The 23,969-nt window shown below is 40.6% G+C and overlaps 1 protein-coding gene across 1 annotated transcript; it reads left to right on the top strand.

The window, feature by feature from the left end:
* Nucleotides 1-23,928, top strand: Cyp2u1 (cytochrome P450 family 2 subfamily U member 1). The gene is made up of 6 exons (XM_027935443.2): nt 1-567; nt 15,428-16,063; nt 18,740-18,901; nt 20,135-20,302; nt 21,222-21,427; nt 22,218-23,928. The coding sequence occupies exons 1-5, from the start codon at nt 75-77 to the stop codon at nt 21,398-21,400; spliced, it is 1,638 nt and encodes a 545-aa protein (XP_027791244.1). The 5' UTR covers nt 1-74; the 3' UTR covers nt 21,401-21,427; nt 22,218-23,928.
* Nucleotides 23,929-23,969: the final 41 nt, after the last annotated feature.

Here is a 23,969-nt window from a genome sequence, read left to right as displayed (position 1 = left end):
GCGTTTGCTTACACTGAGCCTGGGTCACCTAGAGGAACTCGGTTGCTGCGGGTGCTGACGCCGGCGTATGGAGTATGTCCTCTCGCGGGCAGCAGCAGCTCCCGGCTGACGACCCGCCCTGGACGATGCATCTTCTGCCTGCGACTCGGGGACTGCTGCGGCTGGACCCGAGCGGCGGCGCGCTGCTGCTGCTGTGCGGCCTCATCGCGCTGCTGGGCTGGATCTGGGTGCGGTGGCACCGGGCGCGGGATATCCCCCCGGGTCCCACGCCCTGGCCTCTGGTGGGCAACTTTGGCCACGTGTTACTGCCGCCCTTCCTGCGGCGACAGGGCTGGGTGAGCCACACTGCGAGGGCCGCAGGGATGGACCCCACGACCCAGGCCCCGCAGGTGATCCTGGCAAAACTGGCTCGTGTGTACGGCAACATCTTCAGTTTCTTCATCGGCCACTACCTGGTGGTGGTGCTCAACGACTTCCACAGCGTGCGCGAGGCGTTGGTACAGCAGGCGGAGGTCTTCAGCGACCGCCCGAGGGTGCCCCTCATTTCCATGTTAACCAAGGAGAAGGGTGAGCAGGTCCCCTTGCCGCCGGGACCTGGGGTAGGGGTGAGGGGTCAAGGGTGTGTTTAGATGGCATTCCTGCGGCAGATGGGGCTCCAGGTGCGCCCAAACGGTGATGCATCGAGCCCCTTCCTGCCACATGCACACAACCCGTCGCACACCTGCATCCTGTGGGGGCAGCGGCCCTTCTACCATCCTGGGTCTTTAAGATTCTGCCAAGTTTGAGGGATGCATGGCTGTTAAGATTCCAAGATCAAAAGTAGGAAACCCATGGGGAAGTTGAGTGAAGGGGGGAGGATCACAAGTTGTGTGATCCCAAAGTTTAAAACCTTTGGCCTTGTTAGGAGGGGAGAATAGCTGGGCGTGGTGCCACACGCTTGTAATGCCAGAGAAGCTGAGGAAAGAGGATACCAAGTTCGTGGCCAGCCTCAGCAGCTTAGCAAGACCGTGCCTCCTCTCAAAATAAAAAGGACTGGAGATGTACTTCAGTGGTAAATAAAACACCCTTGGGTTAAAAATAAAAATAAAAAATAAAAAAGGATATTCTTTTCACTTTATGAGTTTTGAGGGCAGAAGCTTAAGCAGAATTATTTTCCCTTAGCATGTCCAGAAAACACTCTCAGAGTCTGTTAGCAAATCTAATGCTTTGATTCATAGCTTGTTTGATTCCTGTTTATGGGAATCTATATAGCTCAGTTTTGTAGTTCAGAAAATATGATGTCTGTTGCAGTGGAATAGAGTGTCCTCTTACCTCTCCTTTACCCCCCATCCCCTCCAACACACACCTTTGTTTTTTGTTTTGTTTTGTTTTCAATCACTCTTCTCTTTTGCCTTATTGGCTGGTAGGTCCCAAACTTCTTTGTCTCAGTCACTCTTACCCACCAGTCAGTGTCAATTTTAAAAAATTTTCCTCCTGCTTCCTGTACCCCACTATCAAGTGGTTAGGCCCCCTTGTTAGAAGCAATTTCATTGCTCTTATAGTTTTCCTTCACTGACTTACCAAAATGGAGACTACATAATTTTGTAACCTTGGTCCTGCATGTAGGGCTTCATCACTGGGCTGACATGTAGGAGAACAGAGCTATTGCTGTCTGGCACCTGTAGGAGCTCAACAAGTATTTAAGTAAATGAACTGGCATTCCCTGTCTGTGGCAGGAAGAGATTCTGGGGTTTTTTTAGGAGCTGATAACACCAGAGTTTTATATCAAGATTTTAAACAATTGTAATTACCATAATACCTTAATTGTGCCCCTGAAAACAAGTTAGACCTCGCCCTCTCTGTGTCTTCACACATGCAGCTGCTTCTACTTGGGATTCTCCTGATCTTGGTGACTGCTTGGACAAATCCTACCTGCTTTTCTTTTTAAATACTGGTGAAAGACACATAAAATTTACCATCCTAACCATTTTTAAGTGCACAGTTTAGTGGTATCAAGTATATCCACATTACTGTGAAATCTGCCATCCATCCACAGAACTCTTTTTTACTTCTTTCTCAGAACCCATTCCCCTTCCTTGGTCCAGCCTCTGGTTACTACCATTCTCTCTCTCTCTCTCTCTCCCTCTCTCTCTCTCTCTCTCTCTCTCTCTCTTTTTTTTTTTTTTTTGGTACTGGGGATTGAATCCAGGGTACTTAACCACTGAGCCACATCCCCAGCCCTTAGACAGGGTCTCTCTGAGTTGCTTAGTGCCTTTTTAAATCACTGAGGCTGGCTTTGAACTCACTATCCTCCTGCCTCAGCCTCCCAAGTTGCTGGGATTACAGGCATGTGCCACTGTGCCCGTCTCCTTTTTGTCTCTGTATATTTCATTACTCTACATATCATATAGACAGAATCACACATTTTTCCTTTTGCAGCTAATAATTTGCACTTGGTATAATTTTTAAGGCTCATACATATTGTTGTATATATGAGAATTGCCCTCTGAAAACTAAATAATATTCCATTGTATGTATATGCCATATTTTGTTTATCCATTCATCCACTGATGAACTCTTGGGGTTCGTCCACCTTTTGGCTACTATGAATAATGCAGCTGTGAACATGGGTGTGCAAATATCTGTTTGAATTAGTGCTTTCAGTTCTTTGGGGCATACATCTAGAATTGGAATTGTTTGATCATATGATTCTATTTAATTTTTTGAGGACCTACCATACCATTTTTCACAGTAGCTGCACATTTTACATTCCCACCAGCCAGGCACAAGTGTTCCAATTTCTCCATATCATTGATACTTATTTTCTTTTTTTCATACCTACTTTTGAGACTGTGTTTCAATATTACATCTTTAATACTGTGTTCTCTGACATGCTTCCCTGTCCCCAGGTAGAGATGAGCTTCCCTTTTCTCTATGACCACAGTTTCCTTTTAAGACCCATCCCATGCCCCTCCAGTCAATCCACAAACCTTGTTCATTCCAACTGTAGAATAAAGGGTACTGCACCTGCCTTTTTCCCTCCCCTCTGTCAGCATCCAAGCTATCATTATTTCTCATCTGATACTTCAAAAGCTTCCCGACTAGGCTACTTGTTTCCATGCTATTCTTTTTCCATACTGCAGCTAAAATTATTATGTGCGTGTGTATTTGTTGTAGATGAATACACAAATACCTTCATTTTTAAATCTTTTTATATTTGTTCTAATTATTTATTCATGACAGTAGTCATTATTTTATTCATTTATTTTTATGTGGTGCTGAGGATCGAACCCAGGGCCTCACACATGCTAGGCAAGCACTCCGCCACTGAGCTACAGCCCCAGCCCCCAGAATGATCTTTTTAAAAATCATGAAACCACATCTCTCTCCAGCCAAAGCTAATTTTCTCCCAGTTCTATACTTGACCTACTATGCCTTGTAGAATCTGGCTTCCGCCTGCCTTTTTGACTTTTATCTCTTTCTTTCTATTGTCCATTTACAGATACTTATTGACTTATGATTGGTAACATTCTGGTAGACACATTGTAAGTTGAAAATATCATAAGTCAAAAATGCATTTACTACAACATCATAGCTAAGCAACGCAGCACACTGTAGAGTCTTGGTCATCCGCCCTCCTGAGCACATGGCTGACTGGGAGCTGCAGCTCATCGCTGCTGCCCAGGATCTTCAAGGTATCATACTGCACATTGCCAGTGTAGAAAAAGGTAAAAGTTCAGGGACTGGGAGTGCAACTTCGTGGAAGAGTGCATTCTTTGCATGTACAAGGCCCTGGGTTCAACACCTAGCATGCACACACACACACACACACACACACGATTTTCAAAGTATAGTTTTATCTGAATGCCCATTGCTTCTGCACCATCATAAGACAAACCATAGTAAGTCAGGTACCATCTGTGCTTGTACGTGGCAGCCTGGCCTTCCTAAGCACATTCCTGCCAAGCCTGTGCCAACCCAGGCTACTGCATTTGTTATCCTCAGCATCAGAATATCTTCACTTGACTGACTGCTTCCTATCCCTCACACCTCTCAGGCCAATTGCCACTTTTCAGTTTCGTTTTAGTCACTTCCTTTATTTATACATACCACCCTTTATTTTCTCTCATTCGTGTATCACTCATTACAAACTTTAAAAGTATTTAGTCTGTTCCACCCCCATTCACCACTGGAATGTTTATGTAGAGGGCAAAGGTTTTGTTCCTCTTGTTAACCACTGGGACTCACTGCTTGGTATAGAGAGGTAATCAAAAATGAACGAAGCATACAAGCATCTGTTGATACACTCATCACACTATGTTGTAATTGGTGTTGTGTGTCTATTTCTTTCCCTGGATTTCTTAAAATAGGAAGTCAGTTTTCTTCTTTCAGATCCTAATAGTTTTGTGCCCAGCTCTTAACAAAACAGTTTGTCACTGTGCTGTTTGGTTAAAATCTATGATAAGGGTAATTTCTAAGCATTACTTGGATCACTGCTTTGTTTAGGGAAAGAGTTGGGAGCCTAGGGAAGTACTTCAGCTACAGCATGCATTCCTCCAAGAGACAGGAGTTTGTAGGCAATGCTGCTCTGGTGGATATGTGCTGAGTGAATGCTGTGAAAGATTTAATGATAGAAATTTGTGTGGCTGGTGAAAATATCTGATGAGATAATGCAAAGGGAGGACCATATGATACCAAGATGCTTGTGGACCTAACTTGGAACAGAGAAAGATCATTTGAATAAGAAAATGTAGACAGTGAAGAAACTTTTTCAAGAGTGAAGTGGAGGGCTGGGGCTGTACTCACTGGTGGAGCACTTGCCTATGGTGTGAGGCACTGGGTTTGATCCTCAGCAACAAATAAATAAATAAAGTAAAAAAAAAAAAGAGTGAAGTGTCAACAAAATAAAATGATAAATTGCCCAGAAACTAAGATGTGTAGATCAAAATAGAAAATAAATGACATTAGGACTAAGAGGCCAATAACATTATTAAATATATGTGACATTTTGAGAGAATTTGCTGCTAAAGTTGGTGAAACTAGCAGAGAAGGGGATGTGTCATAAACAGGATGTATAAATAGTTGACTCAGCACTTGCAAGAAAGTTCTAGAATGTGAGGTGATATTTATTATATTTTTTCTGTTCAAAATTAGACCAGTTGACTAGACATGATTAGACAGCTCAATAGCCCACGAAGATATTCTGTATTAGCTGTGTCTCTCACTATGATTAATCTACCAGATTCTTTTCCTGCCCAAGAAAAGAAAAAGAAGTTACAAAATGAAAGCCAAGGATAGCAAAGCAGTGCTTCACTTTGAGGGTGGTTGTTTCTTCAATGTGCATGTCACATTTTATTATTAGTTATTTAAAATATAAAATTCAGTAAGCAATATAAATTTGTTCATTCTCTGCTCAGATTTGCTCAGATTCTTTTTTAATTTGTTCTAAGTATTTATACATTACACTAGAATGCACTTGGACACATCATACAAAAATGGAGTATAACTTCTCCTCCTGGTTGTACATGATGTGGAAGCATATTGGTCGTGTGGTCACATATGCACATAGGGTAATAATGTCTAATTCATTCTAGTATCATTCCTACCCCATACCCCCTCCCCTCACTTCACCTCCCCTTCCTTCACTCCCCTCTGCCTAATCCAAAATATTTCTATTCTTCCCAATTGCACCTCCCTCTATTGTGAATTAGCATCCACATGTCAGAGAAAACATTCAGCCTTTGTTTTTTTAGGATTGGCTTATTTTACTTAACATGATATTATCTGGCTCTATCCATTTACCAGCAAATGCCATGATTTCATTATCTTTAAGGCTGAGTAATATTCCATTACATGTATATATACCATATTTCCTTTATCCATTCATCTGTTGAAGGGCATGGAAGGGCACCTAGGTTGGTTCCGTAGTTTAGCTATTGTGAGTTGAGCTGCTATAAACATTAATGTGGCTGTGTTCCTGTTGTATGCTGATTTTGAGTCCTTTGGGTATAAACCAAGGAGTGGGATAGCTGCGTCAAATGGTGGTTCCATTCCAAGTTTTCCGAGGAGTCTCCATACTGCTTTCCATATGGTTGCACCAATTTGGAGTCCCACCAGCAATATATGAGTGTGCCTTTTTCCCATATTCTTGCTTTTAGCCTGCCACCAGCACAGGCTTCATAAGTGAAGGTTCGGCTACATGAGAAATCCAAAAGGGAGTCTGAATTAAAGACACAGACTCTAATTACCTTTAAACCAGCTCCAGGACGGCTTCTCGTACCCCCAGCCTCAAGCCACCTGTTAGAGTAGCGAGGTTTACTGAAGAGGCTAGCGAGAAAGAGAGAGAGAACACACCAGGGAGTGGACTTTTACTGGGGAACAAAAAATTCTGAGGAAAATCCCATCCAATGAAAATTAGGGGGGCAGCATCCCAAGGTCAGGTGAGACGATTGGGTCTTAGGGGTAGTGGCCAGATACACCTCCACACGGACAAGCCCTTGGACCTGAGAAGGGTGGGGAAAGCTCTGGACACAAAGATGTCTCTGAGCAAGCGCCTCTCACCCAGCTAGGGAGGTAACTCAAATCATGTGCGAGGATGGCCTCCCAAACTTGCCAACATTTATTGTTGCTTATATTCTTGATAATTGCCATTCTGACTGGAGCGAGAAGAAATCTTAGGGGTTTTTGTTTGTTTGGTTTTGTTTTTTGGTATGGGGCTTGAATTCAGGGGCACTCAACCACTCATCCCCAGCTCAATTTTGTATTTTATTTAGAGACAGGGTCTCCCTGAATTGCTTAGTGCCTTGCTGTTGCTGAGGCTGGCTTTGAACCCATGATCCTCCTGCCTCAGCCTCCCAAGCCACTGGGGTTACAGGCATGTACCACTGCACCCAGCTCTTAGAGTAGTTTTGATTTGCATTTCTCTAATTGCTAGAGATGTTGAACATTTTTTTCACATATTTGTTGATCAATTGTATTTCTTCTGTGAAGTAAGTGTCTGTTCAGTTCCTTAGCCCATTTAGCTTTTTTTTAAATTTAATTTTATTTTTTTTAGCTTACATACACTGGATACTTAAAGTATCTTTCTACCTCTAGCCTTTTACTTAAAAATATTATGTTTAATCCATTTTTTGCAGTATTAAAGTAAGTGGAATACACAAAATGGTCTCTATTTTACTGCTGATAGAAATTGGTACTTTTCATTTTTTCACTCTTGTAAGCATGCTGCCACACATATTTGTGAGGCACTGATTGTGAAGGTGGAAAATGAAATATTCATTTGATGGTTGAAAACTTTGGCTCAGACAACATCACTGACAAAAATGGAGGAAAGCACTTAATATATTAAGAAAGTGCTAGAGGCTTGGAACAAGAGCCCAAGCAAATTGCCAAAACCATAAAAATGGAAGGCAAAGGAGATTTTGAAAATTTTCAAAAAATAAGGAACATATTACTCAGTATTGAATACCTCAAAGAAGGACAAGATGCAGAGTGAAATTACGAAGTGAAGATGAATAGAAAATAAAATTTCATCTGGGTAATTTGAAAATTAATAAGGAAAATAAGTTGCTGAATGTGCAGAATAGTTGTCTGCTACTTGTAGAAAGAGGGCCTGGATTCCACTAATAGGAGCACCCCTGTGACCCTGCAGAAGGAACCACTAAGTGTCATCAGCAGAGAGCACTCTCTCTGTTCCACTAGGTAGAAAATGCACATGTGGTCAATGTAGAATTGTATGTCTAATATATTTTAAGTATTTCATTATTATAATAATAAATGCTTGTTATTGGAAAATAAGACCTGGGGAAGAAAAAAGTTAAAAATTATCTATGGTTAACATTATGTTGAGATAGTCATTATTGATTTTTTATGTATTACTTTCCAGTCTTGTTTGTATTTGTACATATATTTTAAAAATATATTTGCCTACTCAAAATGGAATCATACTCTTCCTAATCTTTAACATTTCTTCTATCTCTGAAAGTATTATGAGCATATTTCCATATTATTAAATATCTCCTATAAAATTATTCAGAGCTGTGTTGTACCCCTTGGGAGGATGTATTGAACTCCATTTAGCCTGTTCTTTATTCTGTTGGAGGTGGGGTTTTGTGCTACAGCTGCCTGGCCACCTGTTCCAACCATGAGGCTACCCACTTCTGAGGAACTTTTTATCTGTACCCTTGGTTCTCGTTCTCTTTAACTGTGGTGGGAATGGGAGATGCCATAACTTAACCTGAGCTCATGTCCCTAACCACAGCATTAGTTGAGGGACAGATTGATTAAAAGATGGATTGATCAGGATATTTCATCTCTTTCTAACAGTGGTTAGTCTGGTGCAGAACTCTGAAATTCACAGCTGTAGTTTTTTGTTTGTTTGGAGGGAGGGAGGGAGAAGTTCTTTTTAGTTATACATGACAGTAGAATTCATTTTGATAAAATTATACAAGCATGGAATATATCTTATTCTAACTAGGACCCCATTCTTTTTTTTCTTTTTTTTTTTAATTTTTTATTGTGGGTTGTTCAAAACATTACAAATTTCTTGACATATCATATTCCACACTTTGATTCAAGTGGGTTATGAACTCCCACCTTCACCCCATACCCAGATTGCAGAATCACATCAGTTACACATCCATTGATTTACAAATTGCCATACTAGTGTCTGTTGTGCTCCGCTGCCTTTCCCGTCCTCCCCCCTCCCCCCTCTCCCCTCCCCTCCCCTCCTCTCTCTCTACCTCCTCCACTGTATAACCCTGAGGGTCTCCTTCCATTACCATGCAATTTCCCTTCTCTCTCCCTTTCCCTCCCACCTCTCATCCCTGTTAAATGTTAATCTTCTTCTCATGCTCTTCATCCCTACTCTGTTCTTAGTTACTCTCCTTATATCAAAGAAGACATTTGGCATTTGTTTTTTAGGGATTGGCTAGCTTCACTTAGCATAATCTGCTCTAATGCCATCCATTTCCCTGTAAATTCTATGATTTTGTCATTTTTTAATGCAGAGTAATACTCCATTGTGTATAAATGCCACATTTTTTTTATCCATTCATCTATTGAAGGGCATCTAGGTTGGTTCCACAGTCTTGCTATTGTGAACTGTGCTGCTATGAACATCGATGTAGCAGTGTCCCTGTAGCATGCCCTTTTTAGGTCTTTAGGGAATAGACCAAGAAGGGGAATAGCTGGGTCAAATGGTGGCTCCATTCCCAACTTTAGGACCCCATTCTTGTGGGTATATATGATGGTAGGGTTCACTTGGGAATTTTCATATATGTACATAGGAAAATTATATCAAATTCCCATTGTACTGTCTTTCCTAATCTTATCCCCACTCCCCTCACTTCATTCTCCTTTGTCTAATCTACTGAACTTCTTTTCTTCCCTTCTCTGCCCCCCTTTTTGTGGTTTATCTTTCACATATCAGTGAAAACATTCAACCTCTGGTTATTTAGGATTGGCTTATTTCACTTGGCATGATAGTCTCTAGATCCATCCATTTACTGGCAAATGTCATAAAGTCATTCTTTTTTATAACTGAGTAGTATTCCATTGTGTGTGTGTGTGTGTGTGTGTGTGTGTGTGTATCACAATTTCTTTATCCATTCAGCTGTTGAAGGGCACCTAGCTTGGCTCCAGAGCTTAGTTCTGTCCTCACATAGTTTTGGGATAAGAATTTGTATTCATAGTTGAGTCTGGACACCTTGAGCCATGAAGTAAATAGTGTCCCAAATTGGTATCACCATGGGATACCTGACTGAAGCATTTGAATCCTTCCCCAGAATTTTTCAATGAAAACAGAGGGCTTGGGTTGGGGATATCGCTCAGTTGGTAGACTGCTTGCCTTGCATTCACTAGGCCCTGGGTTCAATCCCCAGCACCACAAAAAAAAAAAAAAAAAGAAAAGAAAAGAAAAAGGAAATAGAGGGCTTTACTTTTGTTGTGAGACTGGGAAAAAAGTAATCTCAAGGGATCACCTGTTTCAAGGAAAATCTGGTTTGAAGTTGGAAGGCAGGAAACTTCAAGAGAAGGGAAAGGTGGAAAGGGTTCTGAGGTGGCAGTACCCTCCCTTCCTGGGTCCTAGTTTTATGGCCTCATTGGTCTTTCTGGTAAACCAGTGTGTTTTTTCATTCTTGACCAAGAGTCCTGATTTTTGGCTTTGGAGTCATTTTTATTTTTTAACATTATTATCCTGCTGCAAATGATGTTTTTGTCTACATCTATAATTACCATTGTTTTTCAGCCCTAAGAAAAAAGATGTCAACAACTGCAAGATATGGCTGACCCTCTGCCAAACACTCCAAAGATGAAAAGCCACTCTGGCTGTCTGTCCTGCAGAGCTTGTGATCCTGAGGCCATTGATTCCCGTCCCTGCCTCTCACCTTGGGCCTTCTCAGCCACCACCTCCCTGGTCCCCTCTTGTCTGTTGAACTTTGTTGCCATCCGCTTGTCATAAAAAATGTCCAGTTCTCAATCTTAGCCTCTGTTGAGACGTTTCCTCCACTTCCTTATTTTATTGAAAATGTTATTAAAATTAGGCTGAAAAGCAAGTCTCATCAAATGTCAAAAATCAGTATTAAAAGCAAACAGCAACAAAAACAGCAACAAAAAACAGTGGAAGACAGATTACCTCAGGTAGCCATTAAGGCTTGTAGAAAAAATTATTTATTCTCAGTGATAAAAATACCTGCAAATGGAGCTAGTGGCTCAGCGATAGAGCGCTCGCCTAGCACGTGCGAGACCCTGGGTTTAATCCTCAGCACCACATAAAAATAAATAAATTAGATAAAGGTATTGTGTCCAACTACAACTAAAAAGTATATATTTTTTAAAAAGCTTCAAATGATAATTGTGCATTGCAGCTAAAGTGGTACCCAGAGATAAATGCAGAGCTTAAAATTATTGCTTGACATAGTGGCGCATACCTGTAATCCCAGTAGCTTGTGGGGCTGAGGCAGGAGGATCACAAGTTCAAAGCCAGCCTCAGCAAAAGTGAGGCACTAAGCAACTCAGTGAGACTCTGTCTCTAAATAAAATAAAAAAAAAAAAAATAGGGCTGGGGATGTGGCTCAGTGATTGAGTGCCCCTGAGTTCAATCCCCAGGACCAAAAAAACCAAAAACATTGATTGAGGACGGGGCGGTCTGAAAATTAATGAGTTAGAGACCAACTTTATGTACTATAAAAAGAAAAGAGGAACAAGTCATTTTAATTTTAGACAAATGCTTTTAGAAAGCCTACACCCTGGCTCATTTCAGGAGGTCAATATATCTAGAAAAGTACAGCATAAAACAAGGAACTTATAGGCCATTTTCCTTTATGAGCTTTTTAAAAAAAAATAAGAAAATACTTCAGCAATGTTTTGTTTTTAAAAAGCTTTAAAACATCTTAACCAAATTTAGATTTATCCTTGGATTGAAAGCAAGTCCAACAATCATAAAGAAGTCAATTAACCTTCTTTAAATTAACCTATAAATGCATTCTCAATAAAAATCCCAAAAGCTTTCTTACAGAGCATGACAAGCAGGTTTTAAAGGTTTTATGAAAGAGTAAAAAGGCAAGAATAACCCAAAATAATTTTGAAGAACAAGGTTTTGAGGGAGGAGAGGGGACTTCCTTATTAGATTTAATACATATTATAAAGTCTGTATCTTATTATAAAATAAATGATTAAGATAATATGCTTGGGACTGGGTTGTGGCTCAGTGGTAGAGTGTTCTCCTAGCACTCGTGAGGCACTGGGTTTGATCCTTAGCACCACATAAAAATGAAATAAAGATATGTGTCCACCTACAACTAAGAAAATAAATATTTAAAAAAAGATAATATGCTTTATCTTGGGTGTGGTGATGCATGCCTATAATCCCAGCAACTCGGGAGGCTGAGGCAGGAGGTTCTCAAGTTCAAAGCCAGCCTCAACAATTTAACAAGTTCCTAAGCAACTCAGCAAGATCCTGTGTCTAAATAAAATACAAAAAAGGGCTGGGGATATGGTTCAGTGGTTAATTGCCCCTGGGTTCAATCCTTAGTATAATAATAATGATAATAATAATAATAATAATAAGCTTTAAACAGTGATAAGTAGAACAATGTAGCAGAATAGAAAACCTATAAACTGATGTTTTAGTCAGTGTTGTTGTCAATGTGACCAAAATATCTTACAAGAACAGCTTGGGGGTGGGGAGAGTTGTTTGGGGCTCAGGGTTTCAGAGGCCTCAGTCCATGAAGCACACATCATGGAGGAAGGACCCAGTGAGGAAACACTGCACAGCTCATGTCAGCCTCAGGAATCAGAGAGTGGGAGAAGGGTGAGGGGAGAGGGAGAGGTTAGGAGTGAAGGGAAAGGGATGCAGGAAGAAAAACCCTCCAGGACACACCAGTGACCCACCTCCTCCAGCCACGCCCCACCTGCCTACAGTTGCCACCTACTCAGCCCATGCGATCTAGGATGGACTGATTAGGTCACAACTCTCTTAATCCAATTATTTCAACTCTGGATATTCCTGTATTAACACAGGAGCTTTTGGGGGACACCTCAAATCTAAACTATAAGAACCAGTGTGTAGGAAACCCGACAGAGGCAGCGTTACAGATGCCAGGGGTGAGAGAGGTGTTAAATGAATTGTGCTTGAACAGTGGAGCATCTGCATGGAGGAAAAAAGGTTTAGTTTTATGCTTAGGTAGAAACACCTAACATGATTATAATTCCAGGCAGAGAGAATTGAACATAAAAAAAGCTGAATTTTAAATTTTATAAGAAAATAGTGTCTCTCTGAGCTCATGGCAGGAAGATATTTCTAAAGTAAGGTATAAAGCACGTATCATAAAGAAAAAGATTGATAAATGCAAGAGTGAATCTTTCTGTTTGTCAAATACCGTAAGTGGGGGGGTGAGCAGGTGGTGAGAGATCTGCCGTGCACCTAGAATTTATAAGAAGAAAATTGTACAGTTGATCAGAGTAAACCCATAGAATAAGAAGCCAAAATAGGCTGGTAACCATATGAAAAGCTGCGCTGAGCCACAGTTAACCCTCAGAGACATGCAAATAGAAATCATGAGGTATATCTCAGTCCTCCCATTGGCAAAAATAATAATGTTGACAAATATCAAGTAATGGCAACTTGGCAACTATTTGGAACAAATGAGAATGCTCATATACTTCTGGTGGGTACATTTTTGGTATGCTCTCACTTTGGAGAGTAACTTAGCAATGTCTACTCATGTCAAAGATGTCCGTACTTTATGACATCCATCAAGTCTTAGCACTGTCTTCCAAGTTCAGAGGAAGTGCCATAGTGTAGAATAAGTACATTTTCAGACACACAAATTGTTAGAAACTGGCCTTCCATGCATCCTTTCTTGGAACTACTAGAGAAAGTACTTCAGCAAAATTTGGGAGTAAAACAAGAAAGAGGAAGACATAGGAACCAGGAAATGATTCCGACACAGAAGACTCCTAAGGAAATCCCCAAGTGATGACGGGAAGCCTAGGGATCAGCCACTTCAGAGTTGTGAACACATTTGGAAGAGTCCAGGAAGGAACACGGGATAGACAGACCATCTGATTTATTTGACCACATGGATGCTTACCATTGAAAGGCATTTTATAAAAGTATTAAAGAGTATGAGAAGACTTAATCACCGAGCAGGGTCTGTATTTCATTCTCAACTGTATCTGGCATCCTATTTCCTAGCACAGAGTAAGCATTCAGAAATGATATGGGAAGGACGAAGAACTGGCTGAAATGATAAAGCACACCATGAAAACCAGGAGGATAAAACAGGTGACAGGAAACGGGAAATATTTGAGAACAACTGATACATCTGGGAATAATATTGTTGGGTTTGATGGTGGGAGATGGGCAAGTGAGAATCAAATAATCAAGTATTTGTAATGAACTTAATGAGTGCAGATGTTTTTAAAAGAGGGATGTTACCCAATAGCTAAACTATGGAACCAACCTTGGTGCCCTTCAACAGATGAATGAATAAAGAAACTGTGGTATATATATGCAATGAAATATTACTGAACCTTAAAGAAGAATGAAATTATGGCATTTTCTGGTAGATGGATGAAACTGGAGAATATTGTGCTAAGAGAAATAATATATGTACTTTATAACTCCATCAATCAAGTCTTAGCACGGTCTTCCAATTTCAGAGGAAGTGCAATGGTGGAATAAATACATTTTCAGGCATGCAAATTGTTAGAATAAGAAGCTAGAAGAGGCCAAAAATTATATGAAAAAACTGAAGGCCACTTATTTTCTCTGGTATACAGATGGTAATTCATAATAAAGTGTGGGTAAAATAGAGGTATTTTGGACTAGACAGGGAAGTGAAGGGAGGGGAGCAGGTATGGATGTAGGAAGGATAGTAGAATGAATCAGACAGTATTACCCTATGTGCATATACGATTATATGACCTGCATAACTCTACATCATGTACAATCAGACAAATTAGAAGTTACTTCCATATATGTCAAAATGCATTCTACTGTCATGTGTAATTAGAACAAATTTAAAAATATATATTTAAAATAATTATTAAATATTAAAATAAATAAATAAAAGAGGAGTGTTACCAACAACTGATATTTAAGATTACCTGCCAGTTGCAAGATTCTAAACATTGAAGGCTAGTAATTCTAATCCAGTTGTGCTGTTCATTTATTCAGCTAATAATTAGCAAGTTCCTCCTGTGTGCCCAGCAGTATTCTAGAAGCTGGGATTTTAATGGTGAACACAATCAGATATAGTCTCTGCCCTCAGGTCCATCTGTTACCATACTTATCCCTCTGTTGCTAATGTTTAGAATATAGATGATTTGCTCATGGATGTGTCTGCCTTGATATATTTGCTTTTTTGGGGGGTGAGGTGTAGGCTATCAGGAATTGAACTCAGGGGCACTCAATCATTGAGCCACATCCCCAGCCCTATTTTGTATTTTATTTAGAGACAGGATCTCACTGAGTTGCTTAGCACCTCACCATGGCTGAGGCTGGCTTTGAACTCACGATCCTCCTGTCTCAGCCCCCCAAAACCCTGGGATTACAGGTGTGAGCCTCCACACCCAGCTTGGTTTGATAGATTTTCTAAGCATGGATTCACTCTTATGAAATAGAAAGATTTTTAAATGCACATACTAGTTTGGGACATTGAAACTTTGCTCTTCTTGTTACCAAGAATTATTATCAATAGTAAAATAGCTCTATAGCAAATTCTTCCAATTGAAGTGGAAGTGATTTTCGTCGTTATGAGAAACATAAACTATCTCAATGACTAAATTTTGTTAGTCATCCTTCTTGACCGGTGGTGGTCTTTATCTGTTTATGAACTTTGCATAAATGCTCTGAAACATGCAGAATATATGCCCCTGCAGGTCCTGTTCAGTCTTGTTGTGCATCCTTCTCTCTCACCTTCCTTTCTTGGGTGTCCTTTTACAGGGGTTGTTTTCGCACCTTATGGCCCAGTCTGGAGACAACAAAGGAAGTTCTCTCATTCCACTCTTCGCCATTTTGGCTTAGGAAAGCTTAGCTTGGAGCCCAAGATTATTGAGGAGTTCAAGTATGTGAAGGAGGAAATGCAAAAGCAGGGAGAAAATCCCTTCAGCCCTTTCCCCATCATCAGCAACGCCGTCTCTAACATCATCTGCTCCTTGTGCTTTGGACGACGCTTTGATTATACCAACAGTGAGTTTAAGAGGATGCTAGATTTCATGTCACGAGGGTTAGAAATCTGCCTCAACAGCCAGCTCCTCCTGATCAACATATGCCCCTGGCTGTATTACCTTCCCTTTGGACCATATAAGGAATTAAGACTAATTGAAAAGGATATAACCACTTTCCTTAAACAGATCATCAAAGACCATCAAGAGTCTCTGGATGCTGAGAACCCTCAGGACTTCATAGACATGTACCTTCTGCACATGGAGGAAGAGAGGAAAAATAATAGCCACAGTAGTTTTAATGAAGATTACTTATTTTATATCATCGGGGATCTTTTTATTGCTGGGACAGATACTACAACAAACTCTCTGCTGTGGTGCCTGCTGTATATGTCATTGAACCCTGATGTGCAAGGTAACCGATGAATTCTTCATTCATAGCAAAACCAGATTATTGAAATCAGGATTAACAACCTTCAAGCACTAAGCAATATCTTCAGGCTGGATGAGGAAATAAATGCTTGCATCCCATAGGGAGTTGGTGCAAAGTACATGTGAAACCCCGAGTTTGTAGACAGTAGGACTCCTGTCATAACTGCCCCCCCCCCCCGCTTTAATCTCCACAGGTCTGTTACCTATGAAATGTACAGTGGTAGGACATTTTGGAGCTGAAGGGGATCATAACACTCCTCTGAACCTACTCACCATGGTTTTGAAAAACAGAAGACAGAGGCCTAGAGCGGCTCATGAAAGTAGCACAGCTGGTTGCACCACGTCAGGACCAATAGATAGTGAGCACTGGCAACAGGAAATAGGAGAAGAGGAAAGAGTGGTGCTTTAGTTTCTATGCTGCTATAACAGGATATAACCTTTGGTTTTTATTGTTGCTGGTGTCTTTAAAAGAACACAGATTTGTTATCATTTGGTTCTATACATTAGAAGTCTGACATATGTCTCACTGGACTAAATATCAAGATGCTGACAGTTCTTTTCCCAAAGCCCTGGAGGAGAATCCATTTCTTTGCCCTTCCTAGCATTCTTGGCTTGGCTCCCTCCTCCAGTTCACAGCCAGCATGTCACAACTCTGGCCATTCTTTCATAGTCAGATCTCCCTGTGCCTCTGCACTCAACTGGGAAGGCTTTCTGACTTTAAAACCTGTGTCACTTAACCATGAGACGTGTTCTGAGAATGTCTCATTAGGTGCTTTCATCATTGGGCGAGCATCACAGAGCGCACTTAAAACAAGACAGCCACAGTGTCACTAGGCAATATAATCTTATGGACCACTGTCCATGGGTCTGTCGTTGGCTGAAACATCATTATGCAAAATATGGCTGCACTGGTTGGGCACATCCACATAACCCAGGATAGTCTCCCCATCTCTAGGAGCTTAACTTAATCACATCAACATGGTCCCTCTTGTCAGGTACCATGGTTTAGGTATAGTTTGAAGGTGTCCCCCCAGAGGTTTATGTGATGGAAGCTTGGTTCTCAGTGTGCAGAGTTGAGGTGGTGGAACCTGTGAGAAGTGGCACCTAGAGCAAGGTAATGGAGTTGTGGGGCTGCACCCTCTAAGGGATTAATGTGGTTCTCATAGGACAAATTAGTTCCTGCAAGGGTGGGTATTATAAAAAGAGGAGGTTTGCCCCCTGATTCCTTTTGGCTTCCTGTTTGCTGAATGATCTCTCCCTCTCAGATGCGATGCTGCTGTGATGCCATTTTCCATGTTGTGATGCAGTTGAGGGGGCCTTTACCAGATACCAAACAGATGGGGCTAATCTGATCTTGGACTTTCAGCCTCCAAAATTCTGAGCTAAATAAGCCTCTTGTCTTTGTAAAGTAACCAGCCTCAGGTATTTTGTTATAGCTACAGAAAATGGAAGAAGATATCATGTAACATGTCATATTTACAAAGTACCAAAGGTAATATTAGGGTATGGATATCTTGGAGGGGCTGTTATTTTTCCTACCATGGGTGGAATTGGTGCAGACCTATATTAATTACTGCTGAATAACAGATCATCCCAAAATTTAGCAGTTTAAAACAATAACTATTTTCTCATGTAGTTTTTGAGGGTAAGGAATCCAGGAACAGCTTGTCTGGGATGATTCTAGTTCAAAGTTTCTCATGGAGTTGCAGTCAAGATGTTGGCTGGGCCCACAGTTGTTTACAGACTTGGCAGGGACTGAAGCACCCACTTCTAAGTTGACAATCCACATGACTGTTGGCTACAGACTACTCTGACCTTTTACATAAGGATACTTAACTTGGCAACTACCTTCCCCCAGAGTGAGTGACTTGAGAGAGTGAGTGGCAAAGACTAATCTCAGAAGTGACCTTCTCCCTTCTCATTGATCACAACTTGTACCAACTTGCTACACAAAGTGTGAGGGGGAATGCACTAGGATAGGGACCCTGTGTTAGTCAGTTTTCTGTTACTGTAACAAAACACCTGAGACAATCAACTTACCAAGAAAAGTTTTATTTTGGCTCATGGTTTCAAAGGTTTCAGTCCATGGTCAGTTGGCTCCATTGCTTTTGGGCCTGTGGCAGAGCAGCATGTCATATAGGGAGCACGTGGTAAAGCAAAGCATACCTCATGGTCAGAATATGAAAGAGAGAAGAAGGGGCAGGATTTCACTACCCTCTTCAAGATCACCCCTAATGAACTAGAACTTCCCACTAGGTACCACTTAAAGTTTCCACCACCTCTTAGTGACACTATGGGGAAAAATCCTTTAATTCATGAGCCTTCAGGGGATATTCCAGATCCCAGTATTTGCAAACCCCATGGAACAGGGTTCACTGGAGGCCATCTTGGGCTAACACTATTGCTATAGTCAGCTTAGAGAGTCAAGCTCTTGTTTGCATGAGAGTGTGATTCGGGGTGCTCCTGAATCCAGGTGCTTACTCCTTTGCCCCTTTATCTGTTCTGCTGTCCTCCTTTAAAAGTCCCCGCTAGCAGGTTCAACCTCCTGGGGATAGCTGTCTCCACTGCCCTGCCAGCTAGTCAATCACGTGTAAGTGGTAAAGGAAAGTGTGCATGGGTGCAGGCTCAACTTCTGGTCGATTCTTCCCTTTTTATGCAGAAAAGGTTCATGAAGAAATTGAAAGGGTCATTGGTCCCCATCGACCTCCTTCCCTCACAGACAAGGCCCAGATGCCCTACACAGAAGCCACCATCATGGAGGTGCAGAGGCTAACCGTGGTGGTGCCACTCGCTGTTCCTCATATGACCTCAGAGAAAACAGGCAAGTCCAGGGACTTTCTCCTTTGGATGCCCTTGGCGGGGGGGCACAGCCCCCAGACCCTGCAGAGCTGGGGTGAGAGGCACGGTGGGCACTGGAATTAGCATTGGCCCTAGATAATGGACTCTCCAGGGGATGTTTCAGCCCTCAGTTGTCCGTCATTAGTTACACTGACATTCCAGCACTAGCTGAGTGTGATTGATAGCTCTCCAGCCTTCAGAGCATTCATGCTTATCCTGGCAAAACAAAGAGTGCCACCATTTCAGTCAGCTGTGTTGGCAGGAAAAAAATTCCAGAATTAACAAAGGCATCTCTAGTCCTCATCGTGGAAGTCAGAAGAGCTGGTGTAAATGTGAAATTAAGGATTTAGCTGGAAATTACCCCACTTCAATGCTTTAAATTCTGCAATCAAAGTATAAATATTAAAGAATTAGAAGGAGCCCCTCTGATTCTAGGGTCTCTCATTTCAACTTCTTATTGACCGTAAAATATGCCCAGTTGGTCACTTCCAGATGTCTTTGAACATCCCTATTAATAAGGAATTTACCTTCTTTAGAGATAGTGCATAATTCAGTGGGCTTGAATGTACTACAAGACAGTTGTAGCAAGCAGTTACTTGTAAATGATGTTGGATCACTTAACCATTTTTTGGTACAAATTAGATACTCTCCAATGTGCATGGTGTCTTTTGGGCATTAGCCCTAGATAATGGACTCTTACAGTGCATACTAACTTGTTAGCTAGTAAGAGCAGGGGCTGACTTTCCTGTATACCCTTTATCTTCACTTACCTTCCTCATCAGATTGATCTGTAGATGTAAAAGACCCTGTAAACAGATATGTTTTATATGATTCTCAGGAATTTGTAATTCTTTGGGAAAGTTCATCTGTGATGCTCTATTGTTTTTGTTTTTGTGTTTTCACTTAATCATAATGTTTTTATGGTTTGACTGAATGCATTAACTCAATATCTATCAGAGTACTTACTGTGTCCCATCTTTGGCTAGATCCTGGGATGGTATGGATAGAAAGATGCCATACTAACATCTACCCTAAAGTTCCTCACAGTTTACTCTCAGCCAATTAAGATGGCAAATATATATATATATATATATATATATAAAACTAGATTTTTTTTTGGTCAGATAGTGGTATTTAGGGAGAACTATTAGTGAACTAATAAGTACGTTGAATAACACTGTGGGTTTTTGTTTGTTTGTTTGTTTGTTTGCTGTAGTGCTCCAAGGGTACACCATTCCTAAAGGAACATTGATCTTACCCAATTTATGGTCAGTACACAGAGACCCAACCATTTGGGAGAAACCAGAAGACTTCTACCCAGATCGATTTCTGGATGACCAAGGACAACTTTTAAAAAAAGAATTCTTTATTCCATTTGGGATAGGTCAGTCAAACTTTTGTTTTGTTAATGGTATAAGTCTAAAAAGAAGTAGAACTTTGGTCTGGGAGCACAGTAGAATAAGTGTTCTGTTACAGCATGCGTGAATCCCTGGGTTCGATTCCCCAGTTCCACACAAAGGCGGGTGTGGGGGGAGGCAGAACTAAAAACAATCTTTTATTGTTTTATGTTGTTTTAAGAATGCCTCTTTATTGACAAGATAATGTAAGAGGCAAATAATTTAGATAATGCATCTTCTCTAAGTTCATTTCAAATTTTTAAAACAAAATAAGAGCTGGAGGTGTATCGCACTGGTAGAACATTTTACTTAGTGTGTGCAAGGCCTTGGGTTCAATCTTAAAAAAGAAAAAAAGAAGGCAGTTGGTTTTTGATCTTTAAATATGCCTTGAAATCTTCCTTTCTGGACTGTCTAGGCTATTGTTTAGGTCCCAGGAAACCATTGGAGTTAAGAGTAACTTGTGACCTGTAGGCTGGTGGGTGAGGGGGGTTGTCTAATCTCACCAGGTCCTTTGGGGTTTCCAGATTAGTAATGTGGATCCTTTCTATGGAAAAGGAAGGTTCCAAAGAATCTAATCTGACTTTTCCCCCTTTAATCTTCCAGGTGACAGTAAAGAAAAGACATAAGTACGTGTGGAAAAGACAGGGTAGCTGCCCATTGGATTTGTCTGCGGTTCCTGTCTAGACGATAGGTTTTTATTAGTAGGCGTGAAAGTGTGAACTTGGTATACAAAAATTTTGATTAATATACACCATGGGAGATTTTATGGTATAACTGGCAATTTTAAAACTCTCCCATGTGCATTTAAAGTACTTAATTTAGAGATTTCTTATAAATTTGTACTTGTAAAACAGTAAAAGGGATGATATTATAATCTTTACTTTTTTTTCTGATCTCATTTTTTAGGGAAGCGGGTGTGTATGGGAGAGCAGCTGGCAAAGATGGAATTATTCCTCATGTTTGTGAGCCTGATGCAGACTTTCACATTTGCTTTACCTAAGGATTCTAAGAAGCCCAACCTGACTGGAAGATTTGGTCTAACGTTAGCTCCTTATCCATTTAATATAATCATTTCAAAGAGATGAAGCACACAGATACCTAAAAAAGAGAAGGTAAACAGATACCTAAATATATGTTCTTCTAAATCTGACTACTGCAATTGACAGTGGGTCCAGCGCCTTAGCGGATCCAAGTTAGGCTCAGATAAGAGAACAATAGTTGGAGAGAGGTTAGAGCTCATGGGAGCTTCCATCTTGGAGGATTCCTCAGCAGGATACTTCAGTCACTTTAGTAACACATGTATCTAATTTACCAAGTATCGGATCAGGAAGCAGGAACTCCGGATTTTAGTTGTCATGGCATCCACCTATGAATATATCTTCTCATCCCTCAGTGCCTCCATCATCCATCATGTTACAATGAAGGTAGCAACACTTGCCTTCTCTCTACCTCTCAGCACTAAGGAAGGTCAAATGCCTCATATTTTTCCAATTTGACCAAGTCTAGAGATGAAAATAAGAGGTAGAAGATCCACCTCCCAACTTTTTAAGACCTCCAACAATATGAAAGTGGCGTCCAGCCTTGGACACTGTCATCAGAATGGATGTGGGTGTAGGTTAGAGTCCTCTCCTGTTCTCCCTGCCACCAGGCTCTCTATGTCTGATCCTTGAATGCTCTCAAACACAAATACAGAAAGGTGTGTTTATTCTTTATTAAAAGAACTACATTGTTTCTTAATAAAGAAGATCCCTCTAGAAGAACAGTTCTCATCCCAGGTGGTAACCCCTTCCAGGGACGTTTGGAAATATATGAGTGCATTTTCTTTCTTTCTTCTTTTTTTTTTTTTTTTTTGGTTCATCATGATGATGGATGCCCTGCTCCTGGCCTTCTACTGAAATGCAGGATGGGGATGCTGTATGCAAAGTGGTCCTGTGCAATGAAGAGTTGTCCTGCCCAGTATGCTGGTATTTCCTCCAGTGAGGATGTACTTCAAAGAATAACTGGCCCTTTCCTTGATTTTCCCATAATATTCTTTATGTGGAAGAAATCATGATAGAATATGAGCAGCTGTATTTTTGAGCCTTTCCTAATGCTTTGTGTGTGTTTATAGTTGCCACATTAAAAGGGTGCCAGGTTGTAGCTAATAAAGCTGAGGCCTAGTGAACTTAAGGCACCTGGTGAAGAAGTGTCATCCCTTGGCACCACTAGTTCTTGTGATGGAGAGTGCTCTCTGAGCCACTTATCAGTACTACCACCTCTTGAGCCTGTAGCTCGCCCCAGTTAGCTGGGGCCCTTTTCAGCCCAGACCGACTCCTTGAAGCAAGGATGTAGCACTGTTGCTCTCTTTCAGCCCCTTGCCCGGTCCACATGTGAATGAATTTTAAGAAGGTTGCTTAAGGGAATATCCCATCCCATTTGAATGCTATAGGTTGTTTTTTTGTTGCTTAGAGATGATGTTAAAAAATCAGTATGTATTATTTATTAATGTTGGTTTAAGCCAGCTTTTAAAAAATTACTAGACATTTGTTCATTTAAAACAACCATTCTAAACTAACTTAGAATGATGCCTTATGTGTTTAAATATAACAGAATGTAAGCTCCCAGCAGCTAGAGACTGGGCCACATCCATGGGCCTCATACTTACTTTCCCCAAGGAGGGAAGGAGTGAATGCTTTTACTCCCAATAGCAAAGAAGGCAAGAAAAGAGCCAAAGATGAAATACTGAACTTGACTCTGTTTTCCAGACCAGTAAAGACACCAGATCTCAGTTACCTCTGACTTCTTGATCTGTCATTAACCACTTTAGGTACTTAGATCTTCTTAGTCCATGAAGGGCATTCCAGGGCAATTCTGAATGTGAGGCTGGATTTTTCCTTTGAGCACATTCCTAGGCAGACTCCTGCATGTTCAAGGAGTGAAAATAATTCTGCTTAATAAAAACCCAAGAAAAGATGGAATATTATGTAATCAACTATTGATTTGGTTTGACTCTACATTCTTTGTATTATCTATATACCATTCTTTTGCTTTTTATAAATATAATTAAGCACTTGCAATACAGGTAGATGAAATACAGGCTACTCTTTAGGTGCCTTAAGAATTTTTATTTTTAATAAAAAGAGAAAAGCTAATAGACTAAATGCAGAGGAACTGGAGAGGTTGTACAGATTTTAGACAAGGCAATACTTGTGTAGATTGATTATCCTACACTGCAATGGGACAGTTTGTTCCTGAAATGAAATTCATATGCTTTTTTGAATGGAACTAATAACAGCATTAGCAAATTTCTTACTCTTTATAGATGGATTTTCGGTATTCCTAACCAAAGAGTTTGTTCTGTTTTCCATGACATTGTGTCAGAATCAGAAGTTTATTAAACTTTTAAATACAATGCCTCTAACTGTAGCATTTAAAAAATATCTTTATATGGCACATGACTGAAGGACTGTTGATATTTTTCTCATACACAGACATTCTTCAATTTGACATTTCATGGTTTCTCTGAACTATGAAAGTAATTGTACTCTATTTTATAATTCTGCCTAATATCTAACTTTTAGTCTTCATATTTTATACTTTTGGGTGCATTTATTAAACTTTTTGTTTTTATGGAGACAGTGTCATGTCTGATTTTTTTGTTTTATTTTAATTCCT

The sequence above is a fragment of the Marmota flaviventris genome, chromosome 7 (genome assembly GCF_047511675.1).
Source record: "Marmota flaviventris isolate mMarFla1 chromosome 7, mMarFla1.hap1, whole genome shotgun sequence".
Lineage (NCBI taxonomy): Eukaryota > Metazoa > Chordata > Mammalia > Rodentia > Sciuridae > Marmota > Marmota flaviventris.
This window is presented reverse-complemented; position numbering and strand designations above follow the sequence as displayed.